Source organism: Trachemys scripta, chromosome 18 (genome assembly GCF_013100865.1).
Source record: "Trachemys scripta elegans isolate TJP31775 chromosome 18, CAS_Tse_1.0, whole genome shotgun sequence".
NCBI lineage: Eukaryota > Metazoa > Chordata > Testudines > Emydidae > Trachemys > Trachemys scripta.
This window is the reverse complement of record NC_048315.1, coordinates 18,653,855-18,680,557: the sequence shown is the minus strand read 5'-3', so window position 1 is coordinate 18,680,557 and position 26,703 is coordinate 18,653,855. Positions and strand designations below refer to the sequence as shown.

Genomic DNA, 26,703 nt, shown 5'->3' with positions numbered 1-26,703 from the left:
GTCTACAATGGGGGGGATCGATCCAAGATACACAGCTTCAGCTACGTGAATAGCGTACCCGAAGTCAAAGTATCTTGGATTGAATTACCTGGGGTCCACACGGCGTGGGATTAACAGCCGCAGCTTCCCCGTTGACTGCGCTACCGCCGCTCGCTCTGGTGGAGTTCCGGAGTCGACGGTGAGCGCGTTTGGGGATCGATATATCGTGCCTTAATGAGACGCGATATCTCGATCCCGGATAAATCGATTGCTACCCGCTGATATGGCGGATAGTGAAGACATACCCAATAGTCAGCAACTGGAAGGAAACCTTTGGAATTACCTCGGCATCAGGGCGATGCACCGAAGACATGGACTGGATAGTACTGAGGTCGTGCTCCAGGTTGGCGATGAGCTCTTTCTGGTCAGCAACAGTAGAAACGGCTTCCGTGAATTGGATCTGCAGCTCAGCACAGCGTGCTGAAAAACAAAGCCCGTGAAACTGGCTGGTCCATGTGGAGGGCCTTGACCTAGCTCCCTTTTCCTCTCACCCAGCTTCCCCTTTGTTCTGATGCATGCAGCATCTGCTGCTCTCGAAGAAATATGCAAATTCAGCTGCCTAACATGAGGTCACGAGCCTTCTCAGGTACCAGTTTTCATCCTGGGGCCATCCTTTACCACATCTCACGCAGCTTTTGCCTGATTGCTGCAGATAGAATCATCTGTTCCTCGGAGCTGACCATCCCTGTACGTTCATTTCATTGATCTGATTTCAGATTATCTACTCCCATGTGTTGCCTGATTGATTCTCTGTCATGGTTAATTCTGAATGGTACAGAAAGCGCTGTGGCTTTCTGAATGGCTAGCACACTCCTCCACCTTTCTCATTTCAAAAAACAACATGCTGTGGGGAAGAAGGAAGGTTTTACATCATGAGACCCAGAACACTGAATGATGCACTAACAACCCTGTTGCATTCCTGTTGTCTCATCTTGTTCGATTCTACAGGTTTCTGAGGGAGGAACCCATCATACAGATCCTTGGGATGCCAGTGCAATGTGACTGATTGATAACAGTGCTGCTGAACAGCTGTCTTCACAATGCTACAAGCCCAACCACAACCACATGCTGGGCACAATGAACTGGGGCAACGTGGCCTTGTTTTAGTCTTGCACAGTGGCCATCTGAGTTCAGCTATGAATGGCAAGGGCTATAAAAGCCATTTAGCCTAAGAGCTGCACAACATCCCATTTGCAAGAGCCAGGGCTTGTGCATTATATCTGCGGCTCTGGAACTCAATAGCAGTGAAAAAATAACTTCCTGCATGTGCTCAGTACTGTCAGTATTGCTCACGTAGCTTATTCCACTGGCAAAACACACAAAGGGCTTAATTTCGGCCGAGTAGCGAGGCTCCTGCGCTATAAGCATGGCTCCAGATCAGAACTTCCGCACAGTTCAGGAGAGTTTGGATGCGGTGTTCTGGTTCAGACCCATCCCTATTACGCTTCTAAGATGAAAATGTTTTTGAGATTCCTGAGCAAAAGGAACAAAAGCACTCACACGCAGTTCTGAAAGAGAGGCTGTGAAAATGGCAGAGTGGGGCTTCACGTTTTTGATCACTCAGTGTTTCCAGACCGAATGCGCTCAGTTCACAAGTAACAACAAAACTTAGCCAGGGATCTGAGAGTCAGGCTAGGTTCTTTCTTATTGACTGTAACCAGTTAAAGGAGCTGCAGGTTAAATGGCTGCTTTGTGTCAGGCCTGGAAAACAACACTGTCTACGGGGGTTTCCGCATGTGTCACCAATTGGAACTTGCCAACCAATTCTGCTGATGCACAAGAAGATCCCCCTTTCTGAGCTGGGCTGGCTCTGCAGGGCTGCCAGGAATAAGCGGCAGTAAAAGCTTATTTTTGTCCCTATTGTTGACCAAGCAGATTGGACTGATTTACTTACTGGCCTTGTGTGAGTCAATAGCAGAGGCAATAGGTAAGCACGTGCCAATCTTAAAATAACTTTTCTGAATAAAATCACACCTTAAAACATGACAAGCAATTTTCTGTGCAAGAAACAATCTCTAGATGACTAAAACTAGGAACTTAGAATGAAAGTCCCCATTCATCACTAATGTCACAGCTATACACATCTCTATACACACAGAATACCATTAAACCAATGTCTTGAACTTACTAAGAAAGAATTAGGGCCTGCTATGCTACAAATGAATTTCTCTTTCAATATGATCATGTACCCACCAGTTATAGACTCCATCTGTATCTCTTGGTATTAGGAAAATCCAGCTGTCCATCTGTTTAAGCTTAGTAAAAAATAATACACTAGAGGTATAGAATCATAGAAGATAAGGATTGGAAGAGCCCTCAGGAGGTCATCTAGTCCAACCCCCTATTCAAAGCAGGACCAACACCAACTAAATCATCCCAGCCAGGGCTTTGTCAAGCCGGGCCTTAAAAACCTCTAAGGATGGAGATTCCACCACCTCCCTAGGGAACCCATTCTAGTGCTTCACCACCCTCCTAGTGAAATAGTGTTTCCTAATATCCAACTAGACCTCCCCCACTGCAACTTGAGACCATTACTCCTTGTTCTGTCATCTGCCACCACTGAGAACAGCTGAGCTCCATCCTCTTTGGAACCCCCCTTCAGGTTGTTGAAGACTGCTATCAAATCCCCCCTCACCCTTCTCTTCTGCAGACTAAACAAGCCCAGGTCCCTCAGCCTCTCCTCGTAAGTCATGTGCCCCAGCCCCCTGATAATTTTTGTTGCCCTCTGCTGAACTCTCTCCAATTTGTCCACATCCTTTCAGTAGTGGGGGGCCCAAAACTGGACGCAGCACTCCAGATATAGCCTCACCAGTGCCGAATAGAGGGGAATAATCACTTCCCTCGGTCTGCTGGCAATGCTCCTACTAATGCAGCCCAATATGCTGTTAGCCTTCTTGGCAACAAGGGCACACTGCTAACTCATATCCAGCTTCTCATCCACTGTAATCCCCAGGTCCTTTTCTGCAGAACTGCTGCCTAGCCAGTTGGTTCCCAGCCTGTAGCGGTGCATGGGATTCTTCAGTCCTAAGTGCAGGACTCTGCACTTGTCCTTGCTGAACCTCATCAGATTTCTTTTGGCCCAATCCTCCAATTTGTCTAGGTCAATCTGGACCCTAGCCCAACCCTCCAGCATATCTACCTCTCCCTCCAACTTAGTGTCATCTGCGAACTTGCTGAAGGTGCAATCCATCCCATCATCCAGATCATTAATAAAGATGTTGAACAAAACCGGCCCCAGGACCGACCCCTGGGGCACTCCACTTGATACCGGCTGCCAAGTAGACATCGAGCTGTTGATCACTACCCATTGAGCCTGACGATCTAGCCAGCTTTCTATCCACCTTATAGTCCATTCATCGAATCCATACTTTTTAAAACTTGCTGGCAAGAATACTGTGGGAGACCATATGAAAAGCTTTGCTAAAGTATATAGATTTGAATCCTGCAGTTTTCATACAGGCAAAACTTTCATTAGCCTCAGGAAAGACTATAGGATCAAGCCCACAGATATGAATTTTCAGGTGGGTGAAAAAACTTAGTTAACAGCTGGTAGAGTCCCCCACTGATGATGCACCTAGTAATTAGTTTTTTTTTTAAAGGAAAAAGGAGATGAGAAACTATTAACGAACTAAAACTTAAATGTCACTAATTAGTTCGAACTATTCCTCATTATTTTTCTAGGTTCTCGTTGACACCGCTACAGAGCTCTGACTCAGGCCGAGGATGGTTGAGAAGGAACTGAGGGAGTCGGGTCTTGCGCGTGTTAGATGAGGCACCAACGGCGTTGCGAATGCTCACTGTGCGCGTGACCCAGACAGACACTGCTACCAAAAATCTCTCATCAACGGCACCAGGACACACCGACAGCTGGAGTGGAGCCCCCAAAGGGACGCATCTCGAAGAATCGCAGTAACAGCACAGGGTGAGTAACCGTCTGTTGTCTGAATTCCAAACAGCTGGGAGGCAAAATGCTCATTTATCAGAAGTTGGATAGTAAGAGGTGCTTAGATTCCACGTGAAGCTGTGCTTGGAAAGCCAGGGCAGACTCTTACAGGTCCTTAAACACCTCTTTGAAGTCATCCAAGTGTCGTTTTGAGTCATGCAAAGCGTTTACAGCAAAAGCCCAAATCGCATGCAAACCTCTGCTGGTTTGGAGCTTTACTACAAACCTGAAACTAAGCCCTGAAAGTCTGGCTATGGTTTGTGACCCTTTAGCTTGAGTCTGGGCTGATGTAGATTCCCTGTGAAACCATGCAGGGTGTGTGCTTTTGACAGAAAACCAGGTGAAATCTGGCAGTTTTGATTGTGTCTTGCAGTGAGATTTTGAGCTTGTTAGAATCTGCAACCTATGAAAGTTCAAAGTTGCTAGTGCCACACTATTCCCACAACGCCCTGTGATCCAAAATTGCAGAATTGCCTGCACTCCTACTGTTTACCAGTCATCATGGCCTGGGTTGTTGTTTTTTTAAACCTGCAATTCAAAGATAATTGATCCGCCTAGACAAAGAAGGCAAAAGATTAGAGCGCAGCACTGGGAACCAGGAGACCTGGCTCCTAGCCTCAGATCTGAAACTAACTCACTTCTTGGGCTTGGGGTCCCTTTCCTTTGCTGTGTGACTGCATTCCCCATTTGTGAAATGCCAGCAGTGCTTTCCCTACCTTACAGAGGTATTGTGAGGAGGAATGGTTTGTGAATCAGAGAGATCATTTAACACAAGGTGCTATATTAATGCCAACTCTTATTATTGACCGTCTCAAACACTACTTACACAGCAGGTAGCTGCATAAAGTCAGAGCATGTTTACAGGGAAAAAGAGATATATATGGCAGGCACAATCCAGTTATTTATTTTTGCTGCATATATATTCAAAATCCATTACACAACATTTCACAATTTTGGGGCTGGAGGGCTGGGGCTGAGAACTCTTATATATAAAGATACAGTATAAATGATCAGCAAACAGCAGTATCTGTACAGTTGTAATAGAACTACAGTACTCCTAGAGGGTGCTGTTCCTTAAGAAATGTGAGAGGGTTACTCTATGCTCTTCCAAATGTTTGCACTTGGGAGAACCCGTGAATTCACTATAGTCAAAGGAATATTTCCAGATACAAAATATTTGGAAATAACAAAGCCTCTCCCCTAAAAAAAAAAAAAAATTAGGGCCCAATTCTGCAGTATGCTCAGCATCAGTTAATGTCCACTGGCCCCAATCCTGTGCCCACAGCCATTAACCCCGGCAGGAGCAGGACTGGCCCCATTGGTATGAGTGCAGGTGGAAAGCGCTCTGCACCTTGCAAGATTGGCATGTAGAGGATGGCAAGTCCAGGGAAAGGGAAATGTTTCCTTTAATCTTAATCCTGTGCACGGGGAAATGTAGCACTCATAAAGCAACTGATTATAGCACTAGCTAGAGAGAGTGGTAGAGAGAGGAGGAGCACAGAGATCTGGAAGTTTGCTAGAGGTATCACTGGGTACTGTGCGCTTGTATCCTGTTGGGGAAAAGTGTCAGAAAGGGACTACAAAGTTTTGCTAAGCTTGTCATGGAATGAAGGGAGATGGTCATGGAGGGCTCAGAGACAGGGGTCAAATGGGGATGGGTCAGATAACCAGCTAAATGTCTAGGTGCCAGTTGAACCTTGGATTTGCCAACTGTTAATTCATACTCAAGAACTAATTAGTTTAAAACATTGGAGGAATCTTTACTTGGACACATTCAGCGGCAGTATAAAAGCATCAGCGTAAGAGGGATGAGAAATCAATCAAGATTATTTTGCACTTGTACAGCATCTTTTATCTGGGGATCTCAAAGTGTTTTACCAAGGTGGGTCAGTATCATTATCGCCATTTTACGGAGGGGAAAACTGAGGCACAACAGTGCCCAATGTAACACAGTGAATCAGCAGCAGAACTGGAAACAGAAGCCAGATCTCCTAACTCCCACTTTCCAGCTCTGATCACAAGGAAACATTGCCTGCCCAAGTAGAAAAAATTCAAAACATCCTTTTCATTCATTTTCCAGTGGCTCCGTGGATACCTGTCAGTATATACAAATACACGCCTCAAAGTTTACACGCAAAGGAAACATTAATTTTGGGTCTTATTTTTTGGGGCAGTGGGATTTTTTGATGTACAAAAGAGCCCCAAAAGGTATTTTTTTCCCTCTGCTTTTTTCCAAACCTTAGAAACCTCAAGAATACTGAATTTTTGACTTATGTTCTTAGGCAGACCAGAGGACTGGAATGGAAGTTCTCTCAATCCTTATTGGAACTTTCCTTCTAAATATTCTTCAGGTGCTTGAGTTAAATTGTTAGTTTGTTTTTTAATAAGGAAAGTACCCAGGCCCGCCCTCAACTGGTTGAATTTTAAATGGAGTAAAAAAGGGTTCTCTCAATTGCTCAGGTTTCACTCCTTGGTACTGGCCATGTCATAATTCTACTGATTCTCCAGTCATCCACAGAGTGTCTTTCAGGAAAACAGAGTAGACAGCTTGAGTTTCTAATGTAAAAGACAACGAAAATGAGAACAATCCACCCTTCCTCTTGATATGCCTCTTTTCAGGCTTTGATTATCATCACTAAAAATAAAAAAGGGGCACCACCCCCCTTTTTGCTTCTATGCAGATCATCTTTAACTTCACCCAGTACATAGAATAACCTGCATTAGTGGGTTAGAATGCCTGCATCTTAAGCTTTCAGCTAGAACAAAAGAATATCTGTTTTTTTTCCGGTATGTTGCCACATTTAACAGAACTCACTGTAACCCTTCGGACTTTCATATGCATTGAAGCAGTTTAAGGTAAGTGAGCTTTCATGGACTGTTCAACTTCCAGTGAACATACTGCAAGAGATAATGGCACAAATAAGCTAAAGTCCTGGGAAAACTAGAATTCTCAACTGTACTATTCATTCTCAAACTCAATGGCCTCTAGCATACTTGACAGGTACAACTCAGTCTGAATTACTAGGGCTCTCAGTGCTTCCGGCACTTTGTCAAGGGTGGTGATGAACTGAAACAACTGGACAATCTTATGAACTCAACCAGCACCATGAACAAAGTATCAACACCTCCGGAAACCTGTCACTCTGTATGTTAGTGCTGTCTGGAGCGAGAATGGTCCTTTTACCTGTCAACTCAGCCTGACAAGGATAAAATATTGTGCAATTGGAAACAGAATATTACTGAAAAATCTTGTACTTTCCTGGGTGTATCTGAAGAGGCAACAGAGAGAGAGATTTGGAGCTGTTATTGTTTATGAGAAGCTAGCTTGAGACGGAAGCATATCATCACATTCTAGACTGATTGAGTGAGGCTGAAAGCCTGTACCTTTGATTTCCAGATCCACCAGCCTTACACTCCATTTGCACCATTACAGTGGTTGTTAGGGGGTTGGGGAAAATTCTGGCTCAAAGCCTTCCATTTGCTTCTGACTTGTTGATTGTGCCATACTTACTTTAAAAAAAGATATACACATTTACACAATGGCTTTGAAAGAAAAACTAACAAGAGACTGGCTGAAACAAATTCTGCAGTTTTCAAGGGTCCTGAGAGTTGGTGTGTATGAAATCCTAATAAGAATTTTGCTGATTATGCCCATCTCTAAAGGTAACATTTGAGCCTCTGTCTAAATCTAGTAATTTCAACAAAACAGTTTTGAATGTATCATTGCAAGATTTTACTAGAAGAGCTAGAAATCACATTAAAGTTCTCAAAGACAGACATCTTGCATAACTGCAACAGAATGATCTTACTATATGCTTCTTTTCTCATTTGATTTAAGCCATTCTGCTGTGTAAATAATATGAAAACTGAGGAGCAACAAGGACCCCTACCTAAACTGTTCACAATACTGGCAGCATTCATGAGATAAGCCAGTGGGTACCATTGCCAAGACAAATCCTGTTTGCTTATCTTTTCTAATTCCAACAGCACTGTGTTGGAATTCTACGCCAGCAGGGAGGTGGGGAGGCAATTTAATTTGTCTGACTTTCTGTCATGGGTGGCACTGGGATTCCTCTAACTAGTACGCCAGCCAGGGGCTGGGGTTTGACATTTGTACAATGCTGGAGTTCTGATCCACCGCAGTAAAGACAAAACCATCTTTAACATCCTTTGTTGCCTGAGAAGGCTGACAGGAATATGAGCCTGGCAAAGAATATCCTCTCCGGCATATGGGCGTTCAGCATTGTGTATCCTGAAACAGGCGTTTCTATACAAGCTGGCACAAGCACAGCAAGATTCCCAGGCTGCTGAGTGATGCATGCCCATGTGAGAGATTAGAATTGAGCCCTAAACCCTTGCAAGATAACTAGTTTAAGGTGACAGGTTTCAGAGTAGCAGCCGTGTTAGTCTGTATCCGCAAAAAGAACAGGAGTACTTGTGGCACCTTAGAGACTAACAAATTTATTAGAGCATAAGCTTTCGTGGGCTACAGCCCACTTCTTCGGATACTCTAATAAATTTGTTAGTCTCTAAGGTGCCACAAGTACTCCTGTTCTTTTTAGTTTAAGGTGAGCTCAGTTGTAGTTGAGATATATTGCCGCTATTGATTCTAACTGGGCTATAAACGCTATCCTCCATGTATGTCTTTCGTTCTATTAAACCTGACTCTTGTCACCTGGATTTTAGCAAAACCACCACTGTCACAGAAATAAGAGCTAAATTGGGGCTCCCATCTGGTAAATGAATTTTTCTATTGGGTAATTGCCTATGGGGTGATGTTTACACAAGTCCCTGGAAGTCATGAAACAATTTAAATGACTCACTTCAGTCAGATGAGAACTGGCATGCGTGTCAAATGTCAATCCGTTTCCCTAGCGTGTTTGAAAAGAGCTAGTTGGGGAATGCTGAGGCTTGGTGAGCATGTTTCCGGTGGTGGAGAAGATGGCCCAATTGGAGAACTGGGTCATAGAAGTTAGTGATGGAAAACCCCTCTTACATACAAACAGCTTGCATGAGGATAAAAGGTCAGAAGCCATTACTGTTAGGAGCTTAGTGAAAACACAAAAGGCTGAGGGAAAAGCCTTCATGAAACACACACAATTGAAAATTGGAATCCAGCATTTGAAAAAGAAAACAACTAACGGACAAGTGGCCATGTGCAAATATGCCTCCCAGAAATTGAGGGCACAAAGAATCTTCCTGATTTAGGAAAGGAAAGGTGTCAAAAAATAATGAACGAAAGCCTCTGTCCCCTTGATTTCTTTGGTATGAGATCTTAGAAGCATTTCTGAATTACACAACTTATGGACTGATCCAACTCCTATTGAGAACAATGGGAGTTGGAGCAAGTCTCTTGTAAGGACTGGATCATTTAGGAAGACGACTCTTATGACAGGGATTTTTGAAAAGGATCATGTAATGCCCAGAAGGGCTGACCTGGCAGAGTGGAGTGAATAAAGGCATCTCCTGACCAGAGAGTACTGAAAAGGAAAAGGCTAACGCTGAGTGATCTTTAGTGATTCATCCAAAGTACTGTCTGATGGACAGCATCATAGGTGAAGGCATCTGCAGGCCCGTGGGTCTTAAAAGGGTTTTGCTGTCCACTTGAAAAGATTAGGGCTGACCACATTGGCATCCAAAGGAAGAGAACAAAGATGGTACAAAAAGGTTGACTGTAATAGGTTTAGACCAATTATGAATGTTCTGGCTAAGTTTGATAGCAACTTGCACTGAATTATTTGCCCATCCTTTTCATTTGTGAGAGTATCATCAGTTTTAGACTTGAACAGTTTTCCTCCTTACTCAGAAGGTTAAAATTCTTGTCTTTAATATCAAGAAAAAAAAAATACTGACAGCCTGAGTCTTGGATGGCACTTCAACCATGACAGTTAAGAGTCCAGCAGATGTACACACATCAGAAGCATGTTCATAATAAAGAAGCCCTGACAGTTCTCAGAGTGATAAGAACTTCAAGTCATGGAAATAATCCTAGTGATTGGACTCGCTTGACAAATCATGTGCAGCATGTGTTTTCACAGATGGAGGAAACGGAGATGCAACAGCAATTTAGTTCGAGATTATATGGCCTGACAAATGAGAGGCAAGCTTTATGATTCCACTAGTTGATAGCTTGTTTTCTAAATGTCTTGGACACCCTGGATTTAGATAACTCTGCAGAAAACAAGAACAGCATTGATTTGGCAAGCTAGAAGAGACTCAAAAGAAAACAACAACAAAAAACTATCTTTATTCTCTTAGAAGTGGACAGGCAGAATGGAAGTGCATTGAAACATAGATGGCTTGGAGGTTCTAAGATTACTTTATTGACTGGAAAGGAGATGTTTTTACAGCGATTACGACTTACAATGCCCCTCCTTGATAGGTCAGAACTATCCCAACTTGAAGGATGGAGAAACAGACATGGAGTCTGTGATTTACACAAGGTCAAAGCTAGTCTGTGACAGAGCCAGGGATGGAACCCAGGCACTGAAGCAGCAAGTCAGGACACCTTCTGGTACCTCAACTTTCTTAGCTTATTGATCATCTTTTCTTTTTTCTCTCCCCCTAGTTAGGATTGATTTGTTGTGAACAGTTATTTAGAAGCAGTGAAGTTGAAATGTGTATTTTTCTACATAGGGAAGTAAATTCTAATCTCTTTTGGAATATCTGTCCCAAGACCTGCCTTTGCAACCCAATGAGATTAATCTCCTACTGCCATGGTAGAACCCGGAAAGAAAATCACATTTACATATTGCTCTTTTTGTGGAGGCAAGATAGTGATGTCTAACCTTCCTAACCAACACCTCAGATGCTTTGGTGAAGGGCACTTGGCCCAATAGATGTCCCCCCATCTGAAATTCACTGCTGGGCTCCACAAGGATTAGGAGTCATAGCTCTAAGTTTCAGGCTCTTTGTTGAGTTGGGGTACATCAATGCATTTTGGGGAGGTCTGGAAAGTTCTCTCAGCATTCAGCAAATGGAAGAAAGAAAGGGAGAGATGGCACCCTCATCCCCCAGAGCCCTGCTCCTCTTCTAAAAGATACAGAGATCATGGATGCACCTACATCTGAGAGGTAACTATTTGGTGCAGGAAGTTCAGTGTCTGGGTCAGCAGTCTTAGAGACACGATTAGGGTGCTGATAATGCTGTGGTCTCCTTTTTCTGCCTTGTATCAGCTCCAGTGAGATCAGTCTTTTGTGCCTATCAAAGCACCTGTTAGTACCTGCCTCATTGAAGTTTTAAATTATTCCATTAGCAAAGGACATTCCTGTTGAAGAGGTTGTAGAGGTCAGAATCCAAAACAACTTGTATCCTCCCATAGAAGAGGATATAGCAGAAGCATCATCATCACTCCTGCCAAAATGGTCTCATCAGGAGTGTAGAGATATTTGACTCTGAAAAAATAATCAATTCTTTGAGGAGGGGCTAAATATCACTCTGCTTTCCATAGAGTTGGTGAGATGAAGGCTGGTATCTTCCATAAAGTACTTAGCCAGGCCTCTCAGCCTTCATTAACAAATACAGCAACTCTGCACGAATGACTGTTCCAGGTGTCAGACAAACTGAACCTTGTCTTGAGCAGTGAAAAGTTTGAACATCCAAACTCTACTTCTTTAATAGTGTCTGAAGGAGGCATGGGCAATCAGCTCTCAGATCACCACCCTAGGCGACAAAGATGCCCAGAAGATAGAGCTAGCCTGGAAGTCAGATTAGTCAGTCACTTTACAGATGAGTAGCAATCAAGCTGTGGTTATTTATTACATCTGTACCTGGCACAAGACCATTCCTAGAGTATCTCACCTTCTTCAGGAGTTTAAAAAGGGGGCAAAAAAGATAGCAGCTGAGGATCAGAAAGTTGTGAAAAGCATTCTCTAAAAGCTTCCTCTAATGCTCAGGCACATCTGCCCAATCTGTAGCCACAGCTGTGACCATTAGAAGTCTCCCAGCTGAAGTGCACTGGTGTCTCTGCAGACATTCAGAATATAGCATAAAACTTTCCAAAGGATTCTGGGTCAGTGCACAGGTACACCCCAAAAGAGAAAACTGATTAGGGCAACACTCAAAGAACTCTGGAATCAGCTAGCATTTGACACACTTCATGCCTTTCCCACTGGAATCCATAAAAATTGTGTGTGTGTTGGGGAGAGGGGGGAAGGGAGAAAGGAGCCCAGAGACAGCCAATGGTAACATCTGCTGACATATTTATGCACCAAGGAAAAACCTCATCTTCAAACCAGGGACGTCTGATTCATCTGCCGCAGATGAGTAAGCAAATTCATTCTAGTCTAAGTGAATAAAAGGACCAATCTGGAAGGAGTATATTATTGCCTCTATTTCCTTTTATTTCAGAGAGCCGCTAGAAGAGGATGAATTTTCTTAATCACTTGGATCAGAAAAGACAGAGGTCCATGACTATTTTAAGATGGAATGGCTTTCCTATGTACATTACTATGTCTCTAGAACTTTAAAGTGGGAGAATGGGCCAGGTATTTCAAGTCTTAGTCTCAGAATGAGAGAATATCCTATTGAGGACAATTATCAGGTCTATGCACAAAAGCAAAGAAATGCAGAGAGCTCACAGATGTTCTTCCCTTTTGGCCTCTCACACCAGGTCAGAAAGGTGGAATATGTCAATGTTGATGTCCCTGTCATTGTTCACTGGAACAAGAGACTGCTTTGCGGCATCTGAGACCAGCTGCCCCATTGCCTTTTGCCTGAAAAGTTCAAGGTACATTTAGGACAGCTTCTGCCCTTCCTGTCCAACTTGCAATAAATCGTTATTTTTTCATTTTTACTATACTGGAAATGAAAGTTAAAAGGTCACTTGCACTGTTAATAAAAACAATGCAAACTGGGGGCAAGAGAAAAAAGAATCATGGCTGGTGATCTGATCTGATATTCAGTAGCATCTGCCTGTTTGACTAGCTAGAAAAGATGATCACACCCATCTAGATTAGCAGGATTATAGGAAGGAAATAACTTTTTATCTTGGCTAAATAACACACATTACAATAAATTAACGTCCTTCATATAGCCTCTCTTACAGCCAGTTTCTTGTCAATGGTTTTGAAATATCTCCAAGGTAGTTGTTGCAAAATTAGAGCCAACTAATCAAGTAAGCTACCAAAATTCATTATGACAATAGCTTACATTATACATACTCTGTGCACAGCACTCGAAAGCTTATGTAACGGAAAGGAACCAACAAGACAGGGAGCCAAATTTACACAATTAGCACAGCTCCATTGACTTAAATAGATCTATGCTTATTTATGCTGAAAAACTGGCCTAATGTATGTTGAGTTCAAAAGATTTAAAAACAAAAACACACATTGATATACATTGGCATTGAAGTACTGCAGCACTGACAGTCCAGGAAGGCGATTTCATAAACATTTGAGAGGGGCTTACATCTGCAACACTCAGTGGCTGTCATTAAAAAGTCAACATTTACCTACAGATTCCACAGTTACTGGTTGTTTCCTTTTCCAACTCTAAGGGGAAACGCTGATACCAGATTTCAGAGGGGTAGCCATGTTAGTCTGTATCAGCAAAAACAACGAGGAGTCCTTGTGGCACCTTAGAGACTAACCAATTTATTGGGGCAAAAGCTTTCGTGGGCTAGAACCCACTTCATCGGATGCATGGAGTGAAAATTACAGTAAGTAGGTATAAATATACAGCACATGAGAAGATGGGAGTTGCCTTACCAAGTGGGGGGTCAGTGCTAACGAGGCCAATTCAATTAGGGTGGATGTGGCCCATTCCCAACAGCTGACACGGGGTGAATATTGATAGAGGGAAAATTACTTTTTGTAGTGCTAACGAGGCCAATTCAATTATGGTGGATGTGGCCCATTCCCAACAGTTGACAAGAAGGTGAGAGTATCAACAGGGATAAAATTATTTCCCTCTGTTGATATTCATCCCTTCTTGTAAACTGTTGGGAATGGGCCACATCCACCCTAATTGAATTGGCCTCATTTGCACTGACCCCCCACTTGGTAAGGCAACTCCCATCTTCTCATGTGCTGTATATTTATACCTGCTTACTGTAATTTTCACTCCATGAATCTGATGAAGTGGGTTCTAGCCTACAAAAGCTTATGCCCAAATAATTGTGTTAGTCTCTAAGGTGCCACAAGGACTCCTTGTTGTTTTTGCTGATATCAGAGACACTGTGTAGTAAAGAAAAGACAGTTACCTTTTCCATAACTGGTGTTCTTAGAGATGTGTTGCTCATGTCTAATAGGTGTGCGTGCTCGCCACGTGCACCGGTGCTGGAAGTTTTTCCCCTAGCAGTACCTGTAGGGGAACACCCCACCCCGCCAGTTCCTTCTTGCCAGACAACTCTGACAGAGGGGAAGGAGGGTGGGATGTGGAATAGACATGAGCAACACATCTCGAAGAACACCAGCTACGGAAAAGGTAACTGTCTTTTCTTCTTTGAGTGATTGCTCATGTGTATTCCATAATAGGTGATTCCAAGCTATATCTGTTGGAGGTGGGAAGGAGTTCACAAACTCTCAGGACAGAAAACGGCCCTGTCAAACCTGGCGTCCTCTCTGGTCTGAGAGACAATCGCATAATGTGAGGTGAACATGTGAACTGAAGACCACGTGGTAGCCCTACAAATGTCCTGAATGAGGACATGGGCCCAAAAGGCAGCCGACGAGGCCTGCACCCTAGTAAAATGTGCCTTCACAATTGGTGGCAGAGGGATTCCCGCCAGGTCATAACAGGTACGGATGCACGAGGTGATCCGGTTGGAGAGCTGCTGAGTGGAGATCGGCCGACCTTTCATGCGCTCGGCCGAGGCGATGAACAGTTGCAAGGACTTTCTGAACAGCTTAGTCCACTCCAGGTAAAAAGCCAGAGCCCATTTCGCGTCCAATGTGTGGAGGTGGTGTTCCTCACTGGATGCATGGGGTTTGGGGCAAAGGACCGGCAGAAAAATGTCCTGACCCATGTGATAGGCGGAGACCACTTTCGGGAGGAACGAAGGGTGTGGGCGGAGCTGGAACTTATCTTTATGAAACACCGTGTACGGGGCTTGGAGGTCAGGGCCCTGAGTTCTGAGACCCGCCTAGCCAATGTGATCGCAACCAGGAAGGCTACCTTCTATGAGAGGTGTGACCAGGAGCACGTGGCTAGCAGCTCAAATGGGGGCCCCGTGAGACCGGCCAACACCAAATTTAGGTCCCACTGCAGGACTGGGAGCCTAACATACAGGAAGAGACGATCCAACCCCTTAAGGAATCGGCCAGTCATAGCATGGGAGAATACCTTGTGGCTCTGCACTGGCAGATATGACCGCCAGGTGCACCTTGACTGACAAGGGCACCAGGCCCTGGGCTCTAAGGTGAAGGAGGTAGTCCAGAATAAGCTGGATCAGGGCGGCCACCAGGGAAATGCCCCACTCATCCGCTCATCTGGAAAACCCAGACCACTTTGCCAGGTAGGCTCGGTACGTGGAGGGCCGCCTGCTTTCTAGGAGGACAAGCTGAACCCCTTCCGAGCACGTCCTTTCCTCCCTATCTAAGCATTGTGCAGCCATGCTGTGAGGTGGAGTGCTGCTAGGTTGAGATGGAGGCGGCCCTGGTCGAGCAGGTCCGGGTGGGCAACCGCCAGGCCCATGAGGTTCCTGTACCAATGCTGCCTGGGTCATGCTGGGGCAATCAGAAGGACCCGGGCCTTGTCCGTCTTTATCTTTTCCAGGACCTTGCTGATCAGCGGGAATGGGAGAAAGGCATAGAGAAATTAGCTTGACCCGGACAGGAGGAAGGCATCGGAGAGAGCGCTCCCTCCTCCCGGAGCAGAACCGGGGACAGCGATGGTTCTGTCGAGTCACAAACAGGTCCATCCGGGGAGTTCCTCACACTTGGAAAAGTCTGTGCACCACCGCTGGGTGAAGAGACCATTCGTGCTAAGAGGAGAAGTCCCTGCTCAAGCAATCTGCCCGCGTGTTCTGGGTGCCTGGCAGATGGAAGGCCTGTAGGCAGATGATGTGGGCTATACAAAAGTCCCACAGCCTGAGGGCTTTGCAGCAGAGGATCGGGTCCTGCCTTGCCTGTTGATGTAGAACATCGAGGCCGTGTTGTTCGCGAGGAACGTGACCACCTGGCCCTCCAGGTGCGAGTGGAAGGCCATGCATGCCAGCTGTACCGCCCTGAACTCCTTGACGTTTATGTGGAGGGTCAGTTCCTGAGCCAACCACAGACCTTGCTTCTGAACGTTCCCCACATGGGCCCCCCATCCCAGGTCCGCCGCGTCGAACACCAGTTCCAGCGATGGGGCCCTACCCCTGAATGGGATCCCTTGGAGCATGTTTCTCGGGGAGGACCACCACCGTAGGGAGGTGATCACTGGCTCGGGTACCGGGAGGACTTTGTCCATCCTGTCCCTGACCTGGGAGAACTCCGAGGCCAACCAGAGCTGGAGGGGCCTCATCCTGAGTCTCGCGTGACGGAGCACACATGTGCTCACCGACATGTGACCCAAGAGCTAGGGGCATGCTCTGGCTATTGTCACCGGAAACCTTGTGACCGTGTCAATGAGTCTCTTCAGGGTCTCGAACCTGTCTGGTGGGAGGGAGGACGAGGCGTCCAAGACTGCCCCGATAAATGCTATGCATTGTACCAGGACTAACGTGGACTTGGTGTTGTTTACCAACAGACCCAAAGTGGTGCATGTGGACAGGAGCGCCACGTGATCCCGCACCTGCGACCAGGAGCTGCCCTTGACCAATCGTCCAGATAGGGGAAGATCTGGACCCCCCGGAACCTGAGGTAGGCCGCCACCACCGACATACATTTCATGAATACCCTGGGGGCAGTGGACAGGCCAAATGGGAGGACAGTAAATTGGTAGTGTTCCTGCCCCACCGTGAAACAGAGGAAGCATCTGTGCCCCTCGAATATATGAATGTGGAAGTATGTGTCCTGCAGATCCAGGGAGGGGATGATGGAGGCCAGGAAGACCATGTGGAACTTGAGCTTCACCATGTACTGGTTCAGGCCTCGCGGGTGCAAGATGGGCCTGAGCCCCCCTTTGGCCTTCGGGATAAGAAAATAGCGGGAGTAGTACCCCTTGCCTTCGAACTCCCCCAGTACTGCTTCCACCGCTCCTAGGCCCAAGAGCTGCCCCCAGCTCCTGCTCGAGCAGAGCCTCATGCGAGGAGTCCCCCAGGAGGGATGGGCAGGGGGGGTTGGGCAGGGAGGAAGTAAACTGGAGGGTGTAGCCCCTGGAGATGGTGTTGAGGACCCATCGGTCCGAGGTGAGCCACGACCACTCCTGGAGGAAAGCACACAACCGCTTGGAGAAGGTAAGCTTTATTGATGGTGGATCTCTGATGAGAACTGGCAGGGCGCCGGGCGTCCCATCAAAACCGCCTTTTCCCTGCTTGCTTGCTTGCCTTTGGAGGACTCAGGCTGGGGGGCAGGCCGAGACTGCCTCTGTGGGCGCCTCTTATAGTCCCGCGACGTCTTATAAGCAGTCTTGTATTTTGGGTGGGTGGGTGGCCTGAGGGGGAGTCTGCTGTGGTGGTGCTTCTGAGGATCCAGCCACCGGGGGCTGCATTGGGGGCCACAGTACCCACTGGTACCATTGGGCTGGCCACGGTGCCACTGCACCTGCCATGGCACCAGCGGAACCACCTGTTTGGCCTGGCCCATTGATGGACGACTACGAAGGGAGGCCGGACTGACATACGACCTGCCACTGTTCCTGGACTGGGAGGAGCGGCAGCGCTGGGAGCAATGCCAACCACAGGACTGTGATCCTGACGTGGAGGACCAGTACCGTCGGTAACAGCTGCTCCGTGATTGCTCTGGCGAGTGGACCCGCAACGGTGAGACGCTGGTGATCAACGCCCAGGGCTGCAGTGCCGTGGCGGGGTCCTGGAGTGGGAAGATGAATGGGAATGACATAGACATTCGTGCCATGACCAGCTGCAATAGCCCCTCCGAGACGAGGACCTTTGGCGTCATCTGCCCCGGTCCCGTCGGTGTTTGCTCCTCAAGGTGGAGTGGTGCCGAGAGTCTCGGTCAGACGGAACCCAACTAGGCAGCCTGGTGGGCGTTGAGGGCGATCCATGTGGACTTTGCCCTGAATGGTCACTGGGTGGCGAACAGTGTTGGGAACGTTCCCTCGACCGAGACTGGTACTGAGCCGGGGGTGACTGTGCAGATCCTAGCAGTGGCTTGCCTCTGGAGTACGGGGCCGACATTGGCGGTGTTCCTGGTACCGGCATGGACATAACATCCGGGACTGCCTGCAGGGCCTCCGGTGTGGAGGGCATCCAGACATCCAGGGAGGCCTGCTCCGAATGGGCCGGGCTACTCCGCTCGACTTGAGTCGGAGTCCTAGAGGCCGGTGGGGATCGAGGACTGCCCAACATGGGTCTAGCCTCTGTTCCGGGTTTACTCTGGTGCCGCGGCGAAGATGGCCTCTTCCTAGCCTTCTTGGCATGCCTCGTGGACGGGGAGTGGTGCCAACTAGTCAATGGTGCCGAAGGGTTGTCGTGCACTGACACCGCGGTGCCAACTCAGAGCAGCACGCCGGAGCCGGGGTCAGTGCCAACTCCATCAGAATAGCCTGGAGCCTAATGTCCCTTTCTCTCTTGGTCTGAGGCTGAAACGAATTGCAAATCTTTCAGCGATTGCTGACATGGGTTCCCCAAAAAAGCATAAACAGTCCATGTGCGGATCACTCATTGGCGTAGATCCGTACAAGTGTTGCACGACTTAAAACCTAGGACACAGGGCATGACCCGGCCTGGGTGCTCTAGCTAAACTAAATTAACTTAACTAACTACAGGTATCATACACTGAATGAACAAGCAGTTTTGGGGACAAGCTACAGCAAAGCTGAAGCAGAGCAGTTCCAAAGCACCTTCACTGGTGGCAAGAAGGAACTGAGGGTGGGGGGAGCACGCAGCTCCCCTTATACTGCACCATGGAGGTGCCACTCCAGGGGTCGCTAGGGTGCTCCCCTACGGGTACTGCTAGGGGAAAAACTTCTGGCACCGGTGCACGTGGCGAGCACGCACACTTATTGCGGAATACACATGAGCAATCACTCAAAGAAGCCCGACTTTTTTTTTTAAATGACAACTGCTGTAACTATGGAATTTGGAGCCCTAAAAAGGATGGGTGGTTTAGGGGTTTTCCCCCCAAAACCAGGAACTTAGTGTTTTTCAATGGAATTCACTCTGTAAGGCAAGAAATTCCCTCATAAAGGAGGACATTTAAAGAATCAGACATGGGTAACTAATGAGTTCAAGAAAACCATCATAATTTCCATGTAGCATCAATTCTTCCAGCTTGTAGCAATAAAGAAATAACTATTTAATACAGTAAAATAATGTTATAATGTGAACAGTTTGTTCATCACCTTTATTACAACAAAAAGAAATAATAGATAAGAAAGAAAATGTTAGATACTAGAAACAAACTTTCTCCTGATAACAGTAAAGGCTTGTCTGCTTGACTCTATTTAAATTTCCATTGTAAAATCTCAGGGCATCATCAAAGCATCTGACCCTAGAAGAAGCCATTTAAAATGAAAACAATAATGGCATATAGGAATGCTGTAGTAACAATCACTAAGGGCCTGTTGGCATTTATACTACACACTTCTCTTTTTGGAGACAGGTGTCTCGGCTTTCCCATAACACTTCAGAGTAAGATCTGGGATGCACATAGGATGCATATTTCTTTCTTGTAACAGCAGGTTGCAGACCTCTTAGCTCTCTGAGACTTGCTCCTAACTCATGCCGAACCCCACTGATTTAGGTGTTTTTCTTCATCTGCAAAGAGTTCAGGAGGACTTGGGCCAAGGAGCATAATTTGATTTTGCAGCAGGCAAATGCTTCCATGCTACACTGAAAAGGAAATCCCTATTCCTCAGTGTAGGTTCAGATGCAATTGTCTGTTTTTGAAAATGGTACACTTCTCTTGCATAATTACATGTACATTTCCAGTATATTTGGTGGTAACATAACCTAGTATGCCTGAAAGCATGCACAGTTATAAATATATACAGAAGATTAACTATCAGACTGAGATTGCTTTTAAAGCATAGGTACTTTAACATTAAAATGACTGAGGTAACATTACACAAGACAACCCTATTATACTCCTAAAAATCAACAGTTTGATCAGTCATTACATATTATTAAAATTTCTATTTTAAAACTATAATTTTTACATCTTACTGAGCGAACTGTCACAGACATGTCATAGGTAAAGAAATGCAGTTACAGAAGAATGAAAGTTAAATAAAATGTACTGAACATTGTTAATACTGTATTTAGATAAATGATCTCTCCTGAGATACTAAATATAAGCAAAGCTAGAGATGGCAAAGATACAGAATGAACAAGCTTTTCATTTTGAACATAAATAGTTATTTTGCTAATGTAATTTAGTGTACTATAAACCAATAGGATGAATTTCTGGAACAGCTTGAAGGGATGGAAAAAGCTGGTTAATATCTATACAACGTCATGCCACCAAATATTGCTAAACAATGTGGGACAGTACAGTGCAAAATCTACAGTCTTAGCTTTTTAAAATTCCTCCTGTCCTGCAGTGTGAACTCCATCGAATAATCAGTAGTTCCTGAAAAAAGAGATATATACTCTCTTACTGCAGGACAGGAAAAATGTTAAAGAGACAGGCCTATACCCGGATACTGAGGAGACGACATTATACGCTTAGGTCCCAGTCCTGCAATAATTTCAGTGACCACAAAGTCACAATTTAAAGAATAGGTCACAACAGGACTGGGAAAAGGATATGAAACGAACATGCATTACAACTGAATCTAAAGACATTTCAAGCTACAGATTTCTACTTTTTTTTCCAAAAAGAATGTCATTGTTGATTCTAAATAACTGTACTTTAATAACAAAATTTCAATTCTAAACTTGTAGGAAGCCCTCAGTATATTTACAGGAAAAAACAGCCTGCTAACATTTTAAGGCACCACAAGAGCAAACAATTTTCTTTATGAATATCCGTTAAAAAATGCAGACAAAATACAAGCCAAATATTGGCCAAAGTTCTGCCACATCTACATTTTTGAATGGTAAGCACTTCTGATCACAAGTCACTGGTAACCTCAACAATCAATGATGATTTTACAAAAAAAAAATCTAACATGCTATTTTGGTCCTCATCTCTCGCCTCAAGTTCAGAATGTAACCATTCTTTGCTGCCTAAGTATCCAATCCTATTCCCACTGAAATGGGAATCTTTACACTGAATTTAATGGGAGAGAGACTAGATTCTAAAGTTAGCCACTTAAAGTACTTAAGATACTGAAAACGGATTCTTCAGCGAAATCAAGATACAAAGCTAGAAAAGTCAATTACCAACAAAAACCAAACAAACCTCTACCGATTAGCAAAATGATCAAAACCACCAATATAAATGTTTGCTGCTTTGACCGTCAGGTCTGGACTCTCACCTTAAAAAAGACAACCCACACATTATTGTGTTTGTATAAAAGATATTTACTTCAATTATCACACCTAGGGTGCTAGTGAATAATAATAATAATACATCATGTGAGTTTCATACAGTGATATTGCTTCTCCATATCATATAGGGACCGTTGTACAGTGCTGAGAACAAACATTATATGGCTAACCAAACAAAGACAGAAGAAACAATGCCATTCCGCTGACGGAGGGAGCACTTCCCTGCTACTGCCAGCCATATAAACCTTTACTTTTATGTTTAAACAAATACCAAGAAATAAAATGTTACAAAAGATGAGTCACAGCAACACAACGTGGGCTTCTCAAAGCTACTTGTACAAAAAAAAAAAAAATGACACTTTTTTTGGTCAATTGGTTCTTTGTGAGGATTTTTTTTTAAATCTGTGATTGTGAACATAACAAACAAGCTCTAAAATGTCTAAGACTTAGTGCGTTACAGAAAAAATATAAAATACTGCTAAAAATGTAAGACACCACAATACACGGGGGTAAAACTGAGCTTATTATTTAAAAACAAAAAAGTTCTCAGGAAAAAGTACACCACTTTATCTGTCTGAGTTCATTTTGTGCTGTGTTAGTAGTCAGGGCATTCATTTCAAAAGTCTGCCCATTATCATGGCAAGTAGTTATTGCACAAATGCAAAGAGTTAATTTCTTAATAAAAATGAAAAGGGACATGAGGGAAACAATTATAAAAAACAAAAGCACCCCCACTCCCAAACAAGTTAGTCTTAATTTACTTTGGATTTAACGTCCAAATTCACACACTTGACATTCTTGGAGCATTTACAGAGAGTGGGACAGACAGTGCCTGTTTTCTTAAAAGGAACAGCAGAAAACGGCTTTCAACACAGAAATGCATAGACTATTCTGATAGAAGAGAAAACCTTTTGCAGAAATTACCTAATAGTTTAATGTAGGGCCTTTCCCCCCTCTAACTACACCAGAAGGAGAAAGTCACGGCATTGGGAAAAATGTTATTTCTGAAAAATTAATCTGATGTTCTTAGTGGGATGTCCTCAAAAAAAAGGCAAAGTGCAAGTTTGCTTCCAATCCACAGAGGAGGTGATGCGCCATGCAACAATCGCAGCTCCTTACATCTTTGCCTTCTGTAAGGCTCTTTTTTGCTGAGCCGGTGCTGGTTCAGTGCTTACTGATGGCCCTTGACATTGTCCCCCAAGCAGACACATCCCTTCCTCATACAAACAGGGCTATTACTACAGCAACATTTCCATTGTTGTTTAAGCAGCTCTCTCTCAAACTGTTACCTACCCACAGAATGCTTGTCTTAATGTGTTTCTACATTGCAAGGAAACCAAACAACTCCTCCAGCACAGATATAAATTTACAACTAGTATTTTCATATTTCATACCAGGAAAAGTTGTTGCTACACAAGATTGTTTTGACCAACTTTATATGCAAGAAAAAATAGTTATGAATTCAGAAATTAAAACATATGCCAACAAAGATGAACATCATAGGAAACCATTCTCTCTTGTTTTAAAGTAATACTCTTGGGCAGATTGCAATGTACCTTGACAAAGGGATATTGCATCTTCATGAAATCTTAACAGAGGCTCTAGGAGGCTTAGGGTATTTTTTGTCTCTCTTTATATCGGAGTCTCTTCCCTCACTGCTGAGTCTTTTTAATCTCAATACTAAATGGTTTTTAATATTTAAATACAAATATTTAGTAGACATTTACACAGAGTCCTTTTTAAGTGGATTGCTCCAGAAAACACAACATACTGATATGGGTATTAATCAGTCAAGTACATGCCAACCCATCCAATTCCCAGAGCAGGCCAATTCTTCTAAATAGACGAGAATAGAATGAGTTTGGTATGCTGGACCATCTATGTCCATTTAAGCAATAAGAAGTGATATGTATACTTCTGTTGTGTTTATGTAAAAATCTCTGAAAGGCATTTTAAAGTAATCTCACTATAAATAGGAAAGACCAGAATTTTGTTTTGTTCTAATGATAAATTTTTTTGTATAATTAGATGTATGTTGCTGTGTAAAGAGTGAGTTTTAGAAATAAACAAGTGCTAGTATGGACTGAGGAGGTAGCAGTGTGATGTAGAGGGAAAAAAACCCTATTCTTCACAAGTCCCAGTTAGACTGGAATGACCTTACGGTGTACCACCAGTTGAAGATGACATGGCTCAGGAAGTTGAAATGAACACGTAAGTGCTTATTTTAAAGTGATGTAAGAACATGGTGAAAGTTAGCCATAACTGGAGATCACATGGGTGCTTGACCAATCAAGTTTTTTAAATGCTCACTGAGAGACCCATTAGTATGTTTTTTCAGAGATTGTTGCACAATGGTGGACTATTTATTCCAAAATGTCATCATGCAAATATAACCAGTGTGAATATACTCTTCAGTCACCTGAATCCTCCTAGAATAAAGCTTACATTTGCCTACATTGGGTGTACAGTGTGTTAGCTCCTAAATATAAAACTAGAACTTCTATTGCACAAAGTTTTAAATGCACAGTAGTATTAAGTGCTCTTTATCAAAGGGATTAGTAACCCTGGGCTATTGAAATACACCTTGATTGGTCTTTTTTTCTGAAATAAAAAGTAGGCTCTTGTGTATGCTGAAATCTAGATCACTGTGCTTTAGATTATTCTCAATGAAGAGATGAGAAGATAAGGCACCTTATCTTTCTGATTACAGAAAGTTTGATAAATAGTACATTTTATGAAAGAAGTATAGGCTAAACACTTCTAGGAAATTGTGTAATAATATTGCTTAAACTAAAAACATTTCAAAATAATCAAAAAACCTCCCCTCCCTTCCCCTGCCCCCCTGCAAAGAACAAACAAACAAACAAACAGGAAATCTGTGAACTTCTTCATTCCTGAGGAGGATGAAAAAGGAATGGAAGCCTCTTATGGAGGGGAAAGTGGGGAGAGACAAAACCCACCCAACAGCACAATATAGGTGTGTTGCTTATTCTTCACCTGCCCTCCTTTAAGCTAGTTTATCTAGAACACTTACTGTATATACTATACTAGCATTCAGAGGTAACTAGGTGCTTTGGAAACACTTTTTTTAAAGCTAATTAATTGACACACAAATAATACATTAAAATAGTAGTAAGGGTCTAATGGAAACTAACAAAAGCCAGAGAAATGCAGAGTGAACCTTGACTGAGTACCAATCTTATAACACACCTAGGTATATTTTTTTTAGTTCCACATATGTAGGATTGGATTTATAAAGCCAGTTAAATGCTTAGTCCTCCAAAGTAAACAAAGTCCTCTGAGAGGAACTCACAATATGCAATTTCAGTTATATACACCTCAGAAGTAGAATTTTCAGCATGCAGGGGCACCAGAGATGAATTGCTGGTTTTGATTTGTCACTTGGTTTAATTTACTGAAAAATTCTTCCTTTTTTAAAACCTACCAATATACAGAGTTTGCAAAATAAAAATATATTTTTTAAAGGATTGGAATGCTGCTCCCTTTAACTGACCATCCTGTATGTAGACTTAGCAGCTCATATCGTACTTGTAAGAGTGCTTAGTGCTTGAGGTTCCTGATAGCCATATCAGAGCAAAACCTATTTATACAGTTACAGGGCTTTGATTTCATCCTTGGTTCTAAATTATCTAGCTTTTGTACATTTCAGTCAGACCCTTGAAATTATTTTTATGTATTCTAAATGTGAATTTTTCTCTTCATGTTAATTAAACCTGCATGTTCAAACAATCTGATCCCTCAGAAGCCTGCAGTCACTTTCTTGCAACGTGGATTTTGCCTAGCAAGTGGGAAAATGGCACTCTATGCATTAATATACATATTAGCATGTAAATAACATTTTTAAACCTGCCATCCACCCATGCCCCAACGCATATAATTTACCTGATAGACTGTAGCAATTCCTTACTGAGCCACTAAGGCCTATATTGTAAATATGCTACATATTTAGGAACTTTTCCAAACAGGAATAGTGTAAGTATACGTGTTTAAAAACTTTAAAAAATGCATATTATTGACCCGCACAGCTAGAAGGTGATAACACAATTAACATATTATTATTGTTACCAATAGAAAGATTGTGCTGTTACAAACATTACCACAAAATTACACAGTAACTATGCAAAGAACTCCTGTCACAACTACTTCAGGAAATTCCTGGGATTCTTCTCCACTTTCCATGGATCTTTGGGTGAGTACTTTACTTGGTAGTAGGAATATCTCCAAAAATAAAATGAACAGCCATAGATATGCCTCTAATTGATGGATTGGGGGAAGTGGGGCGGCAGTTAGTCTTTATGGTAGTTTCCTAATATGACTGTTTGTCATTTAACTTTTATCTGGTCAGGGCTCATTTGATTGTTTCAGTTTAATCGAGAAACTGAAGTGATACAGCAAAGTCACCAGATTTAGTAATAGAAAGAATCTAGAAAGAGCTCTAGATTGTGCTCTTGTGCATGATTTCCACTGAAGTCAATGGGAGTTGCGTGCTTGTATGATGGCAAAACTTGTCCTTTGGCATACATCTATCAAAAAATAAGAGATTAAATAATCCCAGTATAATTTTTAAGTGGACATTCTTCCTTCTACACATTTTTGTGCCTGAACAAGCTCATGAGTGACCAGGGTTGTCAATTCATCACCATTCAAGTCCATTTTTTATCCACACAACAGGTACAGCAGTGCGTGCTCCCCCCTCTCTGTCAGCATGCCTGGGCCTGACATAGAAGAGGCGAGAAAGGTGTTTAGTCTCCACGGCCAATCAATTCCTGGCCTTTACAAAGGATGCTAATAAGGGTACCAATTAGTAAAAAGTTGTGTGGTTAATTTTTGTGACATGAACACTTCTCCACGAGGAACTGACCTGAGACCAAATAATTCATTTCACATATGCCAAAGAACAGCTCTATCAGGGTGAAATTCATCCCTGTCTGAGGGCCATCACAAAACCAAAGCACCACTTAAGATATATTTTCAGGGCTTAACTGGGTTTTTAAGGACTGCAGGGGCCTATAGCTGACTCTCCCCAAAGGAGGGTCTTTTAATCATTGTACATTAATCGGATATGGCATATTGCATTACACACAAAATTTAGCAGCTCAGATACTGGGGTGATAAAAGCCATAATAGTAAGTATCTGGATACACATGGTAACAATGGACTTATTTTTCTTAAAGTCTATTGTTACATATCTACTTTATTAAAGCCATAAAAATGA

General features: G+C 43.6%; 1 protein-coding gene across 2 annotated transcripts in view; it reads right to left on the bottom strand.

Annotated features, from left to right (window-relative positions):
- Nucleotides 1-26,703, bottom strand: part of CUX1 (cut like homeobox 1) — a 398,007-nt gene that overhangs the window by 35,499 nt on the left and 335,805 nt on the right. For both annotated transcript variants that reach the window (XM_034752651.1, XM_034752652.1), the window contains exon 15: nucleotides 323-459. In XM_034752651.1, coding sequence (XP_034608542.1) covers nucleotides 323-459 — 137 coding nt within the window. The remainder of the gene's footprint in view (nucleotides 1-322; nucleotides 460-26,703) is intronic.